This window comes from Ahaetulla prasina, chromosome 17, assembly GCF_028640845.1.
Source record: "Ahaetulla prasina isolate Xishuangbanna chromosome 17, ASM2864084v1, whole genome shotgun sequence".
In the NCBI taxonomy this organism is placed as follows: domain Eukaryota; kingdom Metazoa; phylum Chordata; class Lepidosauria; order Squamata; family Colubridae; genus Ahaetulla; species Ahaetulla prasina.
Genome location: NC_080555.1, coordinates 13631656 through 13644456, shown reverse-complemented (window position 1 = coordinate 13644456; position 12801 = coordinate 13631656). Strand labels below are relative to the sequence as shown.

Sequence of the window (12801 nt, the reverse complement as noted above, 5' to 3'; positions counted from 1 at the left end):
GCAGGTTGATTAATTCGAGTTTGGGACTGTACAGACTCAGTCACTGCTAAGATGTCATGGAGGCTTTGCTAACTTCACTGCCTGAAGTGGCCTCCCAAGAAGCTCTCTTCCATACTTCTCCATTGGCACTCCAGTCATCCTCTGCGTTGCTTCAAGGGAATCAAAGGAAAGCCAGTGCTTGCTTGGAAGGGATGGTTTGAGTTTCCCAGGTCAATTTGGGAACCTTAGAATCCTTAGAAACCCAACAACTGCAAGCCCAGAGTTTCTTCATTTACTTCAAAACCAGAAATACGGGAAGCTAAGTTTAGACCCACCCAGAGATTCCAAATCAGAGTTAAATCAGCTGTTGGTTTCAGTAGATCTGAATTGGGGGGGGGGGTCCTCGCAAAGTTGGACATGAAGTTGGAAAGAACAGCCTGTATCAGTCATGACATCAAGCAGTCTCAAATTACATAAAATGGAAACTGCTTCCTTGATCCTTATCCTAAATTTGGATGGATGGATGGATGGATGGATTCCCAGGAACTTTGAGGAAGAAGCTGAAAACCCTGAAGATCTCTATTTACAAGCCAGATGAGCGAGAGCAGGAATGTCTTTCCAGTCCATATCCTCAGTGGTCCAACCACTGAGTGGTCCAACCAAATGAGACCCAGAAGACAGCCAGGGATGTAGTCCCCAGCCAGAAAGGATAAGGGCTGGAAAGCAGCTGCCAGACCCAGAATTAGCAGGAAAGGACGCCAGACCCTGGATATGAGTCTGGGTGGGTCTTCAAGGGGTCTGGCCCAGACCTAGACATCCTTTTGATCCTAAAATGCAGAGACACACCTACCTCCACCCCCACCCCCAAAGATGGTCCTCTGGGTGCCTCAGACCACCAGAAGCCCAGCAGGCACAGCCAGTCATGCCAGGCTCTCCCCAGCTTTGATCCCCTTTGCTTTACCAGCAAGAAGGCAGAGGCCGCCGTGAATCAATCGGGATCAATTAAGGACACAGACAAATAAAGCCACTTCATGCGACTGACCTGCCGGTTCCTTTCATCCGTAATCCTCTGGATCTGGATCTTTTTCCTCCCCATCTTCTCACGAGATGAGGTGACTCAATTTTTATTTCAAAAAAGATTAAAAAGGAAAAAAAAATTCAAAGTGTTATCATCCAAAAAAAAAAGTTTTCTTAATAAAAAGAAAAAAAGTAGAAAAAAATTAAGAAGGCAAAAAAAGGAGGGTAAATTTCTTCAGTTCATGATATTCCACTCGGTATAAATCCAGATGTGGAGTCATAAAAAAGAGAGCAGGAGCCCTGCAAGGAAACAGAAGGGAAGAGGTTAAAATCATGGCTTGGCTGGGTGTGAGGTCACCTCTAGGGCCAAACTCTCTGGGGCTGCATGACCTGCATCTCTCTCCCCCCTTTGAATTCCTCTAAAATCAGCTGGTACACACACACACACACACACACACATACACACACACACACACACACACACCAGGAAAAACACCATGTGCACAGTTCAAAGCCCCCACCCCCACAATCTTGCAGCAGGTTCCTGATAAAATCCTCACCCTTAAAACAGCCCAGGAAGTGGAAAGCCAGGCATTGGGGGACCCCCCCCCAACAACTTCCAATTGCTACTTCTCGATACTTCTGCTTTTCCTTCTGATTCTCCCTAGAAATACCAGAACTTCACCCTGGTCTCTTCTTCCTCCGTATCTTCTTAGGAGTTCAGCTGCTCTGGGTAATTGGCAGCACAGCGGAAGTGCCTTCCGAGTCCAAGAAAGGCAGCCCCCTCCACCATAACCTGACTTGCATGCACAGCCACTGCAAGACAACCTCCCAAGGCCCCACCTGTCCTTTTCAGAAAGCACTTGGGTCTTTCCCCTCCCCCAAGCAATTGGTGGGGGGAGCAGGAGAGGAGAGGAGAATCTCTGGGTCCCCTGCCTAGAAAAAGCCCCACAGCTCCATACTTGGCCAAGTCTCTTCCAAGTCAGGCATGACCTGGTTTCCTTCCCGAGCTTCGTTCTCCGTCTGAGATTTTCTCTCATGCAGTCCTGAACCCCATTCAATTCTTTTAAGGTCGACCAAGGTCAGTCCAGTGCAAGCAACACATTCAGGAATGCACAAAAATGCCCGCATGCCAAAATTAAAAATAGGATAACCAAAAATTGATCAGTTTTCAAACAGAGGCTACCTAATAGTCTATTGGAGATAGTCTAGTGTAGGGGTTTAGACATGATGACTTCTTGAGTCCTTCAATCAATCAATTAATCATTCAATCAATTAATATTTGCTTGATCAATGAATAGCAAAATGTTAAAAAAACCAAAAGGAATAATTAAAGTAATTAATACAACACAATAGTAACAGTTAGCAAAAGAAATGACAGAATATGTGAGCGGCAATTGGACTTGATGAGGTCTTAAGTCCCTTCGGACTCTATGATTCCCGAGAGGACAGAGCGGTCGGTCTCTGACGGCGGGGAAGGTCGGAGGCGCCACCATCCCTTTTCTCCTCCCCAGGAAGGAAGAGAGGGAAGTGGAAGAAAAGTTTCCACTCACAACACTTAAACCCTAGAACAGCACAACAGGAAGTGCAAACTGTACACACCTGGCCTGTGCAGGCACAAAAGAGCCACAACCAACCATCAATTCGTGGTTTGTGATTCTTTCAAAACATGCATTTCCCACATGGGCGCTTGGCATTCTGAAAGAACCAGAGGCTCAGAGAGGCAGCCACCTTTGAGCCTAGAAGGCAGAGGTCAAATCCCTCGCTGTCCCCAAGCCTACCGGAGTGGGGCTGCCCGGTAGACCTTTGCCTGTTGGGCTGGCCTCCACTTGAACCCCCAAACTCCAGAGGATTCCAGAAGGACCCCACCCCAAATGTACCTGGTCACTGGATCATCTTCCCCACTTCCCTAAAAAGCCAACACAACCAGCCCTCCATTCTTTCCCTCCAGGCGCTTTATGGTCTAGGATCTCTAGTGGCATCCAAGCCGTTGGTTACGAGCCAAAGAGATCCCCCCCTGAATCCTCCCCCTCATCTCCTCCATGTCCTGAATCCAGAAGAATCCTCTGCTCACCACAAGCCAGTGTGGACTGTCCCACTGCGTCTTGCCCAGCCCATCTGAAGCCCATTGAAGGCAAAGCATCCTGGGAGGCCAGCGCCACCCACAGAAGTGCCCCGTCTCCCCCAAACAGCTGGGGAAGGCTTCTTTGGGGCCCCTGGCTGGGAGCTGCGGTGCGTGTGAAGATACAATCAAGCCCCCGATCACATATGCCTGGGCTTTTGTGCCCAGTTGTCTGGGGAATGGCTGGCAGTCTGTGGGGCAAGCAAAGCGAGGTATCTGGAAAGACTTCTGCCAGGCCAGGCCCTTCCCCTGCCTTAGAGATGCCCACCTGCCAGCTGTGGGAGGTGTGAGCTTCCAACAGAGCCCCCATCTTAAAAGCCAGTGACCCAGCAGCAGCAGGAAAGTGGACCTTCCATCCCAAATGGAAGAAGGCCTCTTGGCAGCACGGAGTGTGTATGTGTCACTGCAACTGTGGGCCTTTTCTGCATTGGCTCCTGGAGAGAGCAGAGCCTCACCCAGCAACCAAAGTCTTTAATGGGGCGGGGTTTGTTTTGCTGCTGTCAAGAAAGAGAGATTCCTGTTTACAGCCCAGGACTCGGAGAACAGCTGCCGGGTCCCCCACAGGAGCTGCACCCGCTTCCACAGCACCCAACCAACACAGAAAGGTGTACTTGGGGAGCCAGCAAGAGACCCCCACCCACCTTTCAACAACACACTTTGCCAACTCCAAGAAGCAGCTGAGCCCAGGCAAGATTCGCACATTCATCAGGGGCTGCGTCTCCTCTTTTGGGGGAAGACGTTGGACGTCTCCCACCATTCACCAAGTAAGATCCTTCCCCAGCTGACCATCTGGGCAAAGGCGAGTCCTGCTTCTGGACCTGGAGCCCATCAATCTGGACCCAAGGGAGGATGGCAACAGCAGCAGCGTTTCTGCCCACATGTTGCTCTTGGGGTGTGCCAATATTGCGTTTGGGGTCCAGCACGTTGTAGCAGCCAGTGCAGGCTGACCTACCCCTCAAGCACCTTAGCAGCCCACAGGCAGCAGCAGGGCAGCGTCACACTGTTCAAAATCACAAAACCAGAGTCCGCCTCTGCTGGCCTAAGGGATCTTTTCTTGATGTCCAGCCAGAATCTGCTTCATTACATTTCAACCGTCCTTGTCTTCTCTTCTGGAACAACTCTGGACAAATCTGCGCTGTCACCTACATGGCAGTCCTGTAGATGGCTGAAGACAGCCAAGCTGTCCTGGTAGACCCTTCCCTTCTTCAGCCTAACACCGCACCTCCCCCCATACCAGGGTCACCATCCATTCCTTATCCTCCAGAGTCCTGAGGTCTTGGTTGTCCTCCTCCAGACCTGGAGCAAGGCATCAACATCTTTCCTCAAATACGCTGCCCTAAACTGGACACTCTATTTGAGTGCTGGGCTGACCAATGCAGAACCAAGAGGAACAATGGCTTTTCTTGAGCCTACCTTTCATGGCTGAGGCAGCCGAGGATTGCCGTGGTATGACATGGGTCACATTTTTCAACTCACAATTTCCATACATTAGAGGTGCTCAAAAGTTATGACATAACCTTGGGGATTGTAGAGATATTTTGATTACTTTAATTTATATGTGCTTGGTAAGTAAATACATAAATATCATAACTTTTTAACACTTTGCTTCATTTGGGTCTTCCTCTCTTCTGACCTCCTCTACCTCTTTAACCAGCACTCCTAGGTCCTCTCTGGCTGCGGCTGAGATACTTTCCGCCATAAGCAGAATCTGCTGGCTTAAGATGCAAAGGGGGGGGGGCTTCCTCCACTTGCTTGCACAGCCATAGCTGAGGAAGGGGTCCTGCACTGCTTGCAAGAACCTGAGAAGCAAGACAAGACAAGATGCCCCCTCACCCACCTCCTAAGCATTTGGTCAGCTTTGGCACCAAGGAAGGATTTGAGCCTCAAATGTTGCAAAAAATCAGGCTGGTGATCTGCTTTTTGTATTCAAAAGATGGTAGACCGGGGTGAAATGCTCCCAGATTGGACCGGATCGCACAATTTTCTTGTATAATTTTTTTAAAATTTCCATTTTCCAACATCATATTTATGTACAGTCTGTTATCCATTATTAATCATTAATTTTTATTTATTGCTAATTCGGGCCTGCCCGACTGCCATTTCCTTTCTTCACCACCTCTCTCTACCCTCTAGTACTTTCCCCTCCTTCATCTCCTTCACTTTACTACTTCCTCTCCTCCTTCTCCACTCCTCCCTTCTTCCACCCTTTCTAACCTTCTTATTCCCCTCCTCCTTCTCAATTCTTTCCTACCTACTTTCTTCCCTCCTTCTACTCCTCTCTCCCTTTCTTTCTGAAATGGCAGTCGGGCAGCCCCAATATCATTTCAAATTTTAATTTCATATCTTCAATCATTACTGTACATTAATAACCAATCCATGTATCATTCCCCCCCCCCCGGACTTCCCAGAGCAAATACCGGGTATTATGACCAACAATCACAAGCTAAAGTATATAAAATATACATAAACTCCCACCCCTCTCTAAAACTTTAAATCCCCTCACAATAAAAATAAAGAGATAAGAAAGAATAATAAAAAAGAAAAAAGAAAAAGAACAATACCAATACAATCTTCCCTTCACATATTACTTCTTCTTACAGTCCATTTTTAAAATTAGTCCATCTTCTCAAATTCAAATTTTCTCCACTTGTATATTCCTTCAAATTTCATAAGTCCATTTCTTAAATTACAGTCCATCTTCTCGAGCTCAAATTTTCATCACTTATATATAGGATCGCACAATCTTGTAGCGATCATGGCTGGTAGTTTGGCGATCCGGTAGCGATGGCAGAGCAAAGCTCTGCCCACCCGCCCAAGTGTCATTACTTCCTGGTTTTAACCTTCTGCACATGCGCAGAAGGTCTGAGTGTGCATCTGGCTCGCACGCGTGACACATGCACTTCTGAACCGGTAAGGAAGGTAAGTAGATTTAATCCCTGTGGTTAGATGAACACAATTGTCCCACATTTGTACAAAATGCCCGGCTACGCTAGAATGTGGTTGGGGAGCCTGCCAGTTCACATGTGCTGGGAAACCAGTGATGTCCATTTGCTAAGTGCAGGCCGGGCATCCAGAGGCACCCCACCAAGGCCTTGCAAGGTCAGCTCCAGGGCCTGCTGAAGTGGCCCTCAGAGGCCTCCAGGAGGGGAAACTCAGGGCTGAAGCCGAGGCTTTGCTCAGCCGCAGCAGCAGAAAAGGAGGATGGAGGATGGAACGGGTGCCCAGTGGAACATTTCCTGGGAAAAGGAAGACAAACGTGCCAGGGCAGGGAAGGCAGGCAGTGGGGTGCAGGGACCTTTTTCGGAAAAGAGGGCAGGCATCCGCAGGCACTTGCACATGTGGTGCTGCTGCTCGGGAAGACGGGCAGAAAGCATGACCTAGTTTGCCAAGGAAGATCTGGCTCACAAGGAGCTGCGGGGGGAGGAGGGGGGGAGGGCAGATGGGGAGTGGGTGGCAAGTGGGAAGGACCTTTTCCTTGCACTCCCACTGGACCCCAAGGCCACCCCAAGGGGCATCAGGCGCTGGTTCCTGCTGGTTCCCTTGACAGAGGGCTGAGAGCAAGGCCCCTTTCCCACCTCTTCTCCCCCCACAGGCAGGAGGTGTTCCTCCCATCCTAGCCTCTTTCCCAAATCTATGGAGAGACAGGACCAAAGGGGGAACATCAGGCAGCCAGGATGCAAGGATGCAGAGGGAATGGTTTCCATGGCAACTATTACTATGCAACAGAGTTAGAGGTTTCCCCCCTTCCCAGACCCCTTCCCCCTGCTTGCAAGATAACTAGGTAAACAGAAGACAGGGATGGCAGCCATTTGCAGCAAACAGAGGGGAAACTGAGCAGCAGGGCCCGGAGAGTGGGGCTTTGCCAGCCCCCCCAAGCTTACAGCTGTGGGGGGGGGGCTTTTCTTGGCCTGAGAAGATGTGGTTGCCTGAGCGGGCACAGCACCAGATCTTTGGGGGCACCAGGCCCAACAGCCCTCTTTCTCTCCCTCCCTCTCTCTCTCTCTCTGTCCTGCTTCAGGATGCAAAGAGAGATTAAAGGGCCAGAGCAGAAGCCCCAAAGGGGAAGGACATCAGCCCAAAGAATGCAAATGCAGGCAAATCTGAATTTATACAAGCACACGAACCAGAATTTGGTTGCAAAAATCCAGACAACTCCAAGAGGGCAACAAAGATACACATGAACACAGTCCGAAGCCACAGAAGAGGGAACTGAGTTTCTTTCATTGCAAAATTGTAAGTGCAAAATTTTATGCACACACCGTCTGGGAAATAACATCTCCGCCATGTGTATTATTTGGCCATAAGCGAACAAGGGTCCCAGCAGAGTCATTCAATTCCATTGTTGGATTAAAATAAGAAACAAATTTAGAAGATCCATTAAGCTCCCCAAAGCTTCTGTTGTGTATTTTTAAAACCCTATAGTCCAGGTTATATATTATTGTATTATATTGTATTTATAGTGTGTTATGTTATGTTATATTAACAAGTCCTCATAGTTTTAAGCCTTTAAAGCTTTGTTTGGCTGAAACATGTTGTCTGCTGTTTCTTAGGGTTAAGATAAAGAGTTTAACAATTTTCCCATTCAAGACTGCAGATCTTGAGCACAAGGGCTAAACCATAAACTTAAATTTGTTTTTTTGTTTTTTTAGAGTACGTTAATACAGGCTTTCTTTTTCCCTATGTGCAATAGCTTTTTATAGATATAATGTATCAGATTTTCCTTTGGAACTACAGTACATGGTCCTTCTTTCAGAGAATATTGTTCTACTGCCATTCTCACATTTGTTATAGTGCTATTTAGTTTGAATACTAAAAACTAATATAGTTGCATTCTAACTTGGTCTCCCAGATCCAGAAAAACAGAGAAGGACCAGCAACATCCCATGCACCCCTCCCACCCCCATCCCCAAATCTTCTGCCCCAAGAATTAGCCAGCAATTAGCCAGCTTGCTAGCTGCATCAAAGTGGGCACTTGTTAGCTAAGGGCCCTGGGGCTTAATTCCCAACCAATTGCTCCAAATTGAAGCTGAAGAGAGGAGAAAGGAGGTGGGAGTGGGAAGTCCGAAGAGGGTTTAGAGGTTGTTGCCGACCAGCAAGTTGCTCAACTCCAGTCTGTATGTTTAGTTTATGATTGTGTGAATCCAGAAATAGGTTAGAATTTGGCTCGTAGTGCAAAGCCAGCCAAAAGGGTGGGAAGTAAAGGGAATTAAAAGCTGGTGTCTTAGAATTACCTACAATAGAAGAATGGATATTGAAAGTTACTAACTTGGCTGAGATGGCTAAAATCTCAGCCTTTTTGAAAGACAATACGCAGGAAAGATATTTAATTGAATGGAAAAAAATGGATTGATTAGTTACAAAACAGATATCAGATTAAGAGATATCAGATTAAGAGATATCAGATTGCCTTTGAATAATTAGGATGTATTATTTTATATAATGGGGGGTTAGAAAATGAAAAGATTCAGATGAGGTTAATTGGATTAGAAGGGAAAATGTTATTCTATGTTTGGTTTATGTATAACAATACCTTGTGATTGACCCGGGAAGCAGGGGGTGATGGTGAAGGGAGGGGAAGGGGTTTTGGGGGGAGGGGAAGGGGGAAAAATGTTTTTGTTTCTTAAAACTTTTTCAATTACAAAAAAAAAAAAGCTGGTATCTTGCAATATAGCCATAAAGAGTTTTGCAAGGTCACCCAGTCACTCTAAATTCAGATGATGGCGACCAATGTTTCTTCCAAGCGCTAGTAGAGCTAGTCCTCAACTTAGGACCGTAATGAAGCCTAAGCGCTAAGTTGTGATGGCCATAAATTCAGGCTTGTTGTTGAGTGCCCAAAGTTCAGTCATACGACCGCGGGGGGTGGGGGTGGGAACCACTGGAACCTCATATCTGAGTCCTCAGGCCTGTCGTAACTTCAAATGGTGACTAAATGACTGAGGCTCTTCAGATCTCAAATTGGAAACATCTTCTGTGTCTCTCTACATGAGTGAGAGAAATAGCTCTGATCCCAACTTCAACATGCTCTAGAAAAAGCTGGTGCCCCCTAGAGCTCTCAGTGCCGGTCTCACAGCCAACTCGGAAGGGACCAGGGCAATCCTTTGTGAACAACTCTCCAAGCAGAGAGAATTCTTCCCTCCTTTCTCTGCTTCCCAGGCCAGAAGATCCAGAGGCTGCCATGGCATTTGATGTGATGTGGTCGATTTCAATGAAATCTGATGTTTTTAATTCCTTGAGAGCCAGCAAGAGTAGCTTGGCAAGTGGGTGGTCACATCAATTGAGATTGAAAACAGGTTTCAATACACTAGCATCTCTTGACCTCACTTTCTAGAGATGGTCAGAAGCTTTCTTTTTGCCTTCTTTTTTTTGGGGGGGGGAAGAGGAGGAACCCCCACCCTGTCTTTATGTTCCCCCAAACTTCACAACTGAGAATTAATTTCCAACATTGCAAATGTTGGCTCTAAATTAGATGTGAAATGGCTCTGAAAAAATAAACATCGATCTTACTACAATCACGGGAAATCCTCCTGGCCCTTAAAGCTTGTCATCAAAAACCACATTGACCACAGGGGAAGAGAGAAAAACCCTCCTCACCTGATTCACTCCACGATCACACCTTAGACACAAAATGGCTTTCGACATGCTACTAGAAGATCCCTCCATGCCTTCATTTGAGGGCTCTCATGAACAGACTTGATCATTCACCTGAATCTTTCCCCGCTTTTTAAAAAAGCTCTATTTTTTTAAGAGTCGCGAAGTCAGAGCTGCTCAACGCCTACTTGGGTCTGCCTCTGAGGAAAAGGAGAGGACCTAGTCAATGCTACCTTTATCTGAGCTGGCATCTCCAGGGCCAGCTGAATCCCCTGCTGGACATGGAAGGAACCTGTTGACCCTCTGACCAAATCTTTACATCTTAATTCTTTGCAGAAGGTTGGCTGGGATGCAGAAGGATCTAGCAAATGCGAGCCATCGGGACCAGAAAAATTCTAGAGCACCTGAAAAAGAACAGTGTGTTTGGCAAGACCAGGCTAATCTTATCTCATGTTTTGATTGGCTGACTTCCTTAATGGACATGGGAACCCTGTAGCCCTAAAAGGGATCCTTTGGAAGAGCAACCTGGCTCAAACACTGTTGTATAAACACTCATCAAAGGTCTCTCCCCAAACTGGGGTGAGGCATCAAGTGGCTGCCAGTCGGTCCAAGCCTGGTTTTACACCTTTAGTATGAGCTGCATGAAGAGAGAGAAGGGATACTTTTCAGGCTGCACCTGATAAGAAACTGGAGGACAACAGAGATGAAGCAGAAAGTAAGACGTGTTGAGAGAGACTGGAGATGGCCGAGAACTCTTCAAGGACATCAGGCAGAGAAGGTCAGGGTCCATCACTCCAGGACAAGCAATGATAGATTTATGTTGCCGGAGGAGGAGGACTCTGAGAGACCTCCGAAGTCTAAGAGCAGCTTAATGGTGAGGCCACAGAGCCAAGAGCTCTTGCCCTTCAGCTGAGCTTCCATCTGCAGGGAAAGAGGAACAGAGTAGAACTCATAGGCCAACTTGACAATCTGGGACTCTAGGATCCAAACATTCTTTAACTCCGCAAACAGAGTTCCAGCCCAGCCCAGGCAGGGTTTACAAGGTAGGAGGTGAGGACAGGGCAAAGCTCTCATTTCACCTGCCAGGAACCCTTTGCCCTGGGTCCAAAGGTAGTGTAACAGCAGCAACATAGGTGATTTATGTCAGCTCAAAACAGCCAGTGCTGCATGCAGCTTCCTCTCTAAATGAAGGGAAGCTGCTAACACCTGCAGCCCCCCCCTCCAGCACCCTGCAGGGCATGAAATAACCAGCCACCACTTCCCTGCACTAAGGTGGGGCTGCCAGATACCTAGCTGTCACTCCAGTCCTTGCAAAAGTTGAGATCCCTGATAATGAGGCACTTGGGGGTGGCAGACAAGAGGCTCGCTCACTCCTTTAAGAAATTACAGCAGGGAAAGTGAAAAGCTGGGCTGCTACAGCTCGGGGCCTCCCTGGGACAGGAAGTGCTCTCCAACTCGGGGGATGCTGGGATCGGGCTTGCTGATTCTCCTGGGAAGCCTCTTGGGGGCATCTCTGCACAGAGAGAGCTTCCCACGAGGATCCCAACTGCTTTGATCCCCTCACCCATTTTTCCCAAGCAGTGACTGGCACACACACACATACCGGTGGTCCTCGACTAATGACCATAATTGAGCCTAAAGTTTCTGCCATTAAGCGAAGCAATTGTTATCAGTTGTTAAACAAATCATTACAGTTCTTAAGTGAATCATGCAGTCATTAAGCAAACCACGCTTCCCCCACTGACTTTGCACATCAGAGACTCGCGAGGAAGGTTGCAAATGACCTCCCCTCCCCCATCATGCTGCAACCAACATAAATACAGGCCAGTTGCCCAGCAACTGAGATCTGATCATGTGACTGTGGGGATGCAACAATGGTCACAAGTGAGAGTCCTGGTCATAAGTCATTTTTAAAACTGCCCTCGTAACTCTGAATAGTCTTTGTAAGCCAAGGCAGGCCTCCTCCTCGCCCCATGCCACCCCTCCCAGTGGGAAGCCCATCAGCTACATCTCAAGGCTCAGAGGGTGCCGGGCATTTGCCTCATGGCTTTGAACCCTCATTGGGCAGCGATAAAGCACCTCTATTCTGCCAAAGGAGGTCACACCCCTCTGTGATGGTAGGAAAGAATAGAAAAACCAATCTGCCCTGGAGGCAAGCTGGAGAAGCAGCACCTGCAATGGCTGAATTCCTATCACCCAACAAACCTGGGTCAAGCAAAAGGAATCAAGCCAAGGGCCCAACGGGCGGCTCACGGGCCACCTGAAGGCCACCAAGGGGCTGCTTGGGCCCACCTCAGCCCATGAAACTCCGCCTGTTTCTTTAGCTGCTGCCGTTTTGCCAGATGGGGAAGAAAGGGGCTCAAACCTTCACTCTCCAAGCTCTGGCTGGGGAGAAAAGGCAGCAGAAAGTGATGCAGAGAAAGGAAGGGCCTGCTGAAGGGCAGCCCCTAAGTGGACCACCTTGGGCACTGGGGCTCTTTGCCACCGGAACTGCTCCAAAGGCCACGGACAGCGGCTTGACCACCAAACCCATCATCCCTCTGTGTGCAGAGATGAACAGCAGGGAGGGCCAAGGAAACTCCGCTGCCCACAACAAATGCAACCAAATCTGCAGCCTGACCCTGAGTGAGGGTTGGGTGGGTTGCAAAGACTAGGAACCCCATCCTGCAGCTCCACCAGCCTCCAAGCCAAAAAACAAAACAAAACGAAGATTCCTGGTTTAGTCAACAGCAGGAGAGAGGAAGAATTAAGGAGGGAGGGGAGAGAACAGGCAGCTCTCCCACTGGCAGGACCCCTCCCCCACCATCCTTGGGCCTACAGGATGCAGAGATGGGTGGGAGGGTGTCTTTGGTGACGTCCCTTGCTGGCTCTAAAGAGCAGACAATAAAACCAGGCAGGCTGTGCACCAACGAAAAAGCCTCTCGGAGAAACTCAAGGTAGCCAGCATCACGACACCTCCGTGGCTGACACTCCAGGCACCTTCTGGACCCGACACTGGGCCACCATCCCAGGCCAGCAGGGAAAACTGATTGGCTTGACCGCTTTCTGTCTGACTCACAAGATCAGCCCCGGTGAGAGAAGGGGGGGAGGGGTGG

At 48.4% G+C, this 12801-nt stretch overlaps 1 protein-coding gene across 9 annotated transcripts in view; it reads right to left on the bottom strand.

Moving 5' to 3' along the window:
• The window catches only part of MEF2D (myocyte enhancer factor 2D), a 93195-nt gene that overhangs the window by 39893 nt on the left and 40501 nt on the right, over positions 1 to 12801 (bottom strand). For all 9 annotated transcript variants that reach the window (XM_058160014.1, XM_058160022.1, XM_058160013.1 and 6 more), the window contains exon 2: positions 1022 to 1296. In XM_058160014.1, coding sequence (XP_058015997.1) covers positions 1022 to 1075 — 54 coding nt within the window. In that variant the 5' untranslated portion in view covers positions 1076 to 1296. The remainder of the gene's footprint in view (positions 1 to 1021; positions 1297 to 12801) is intronic.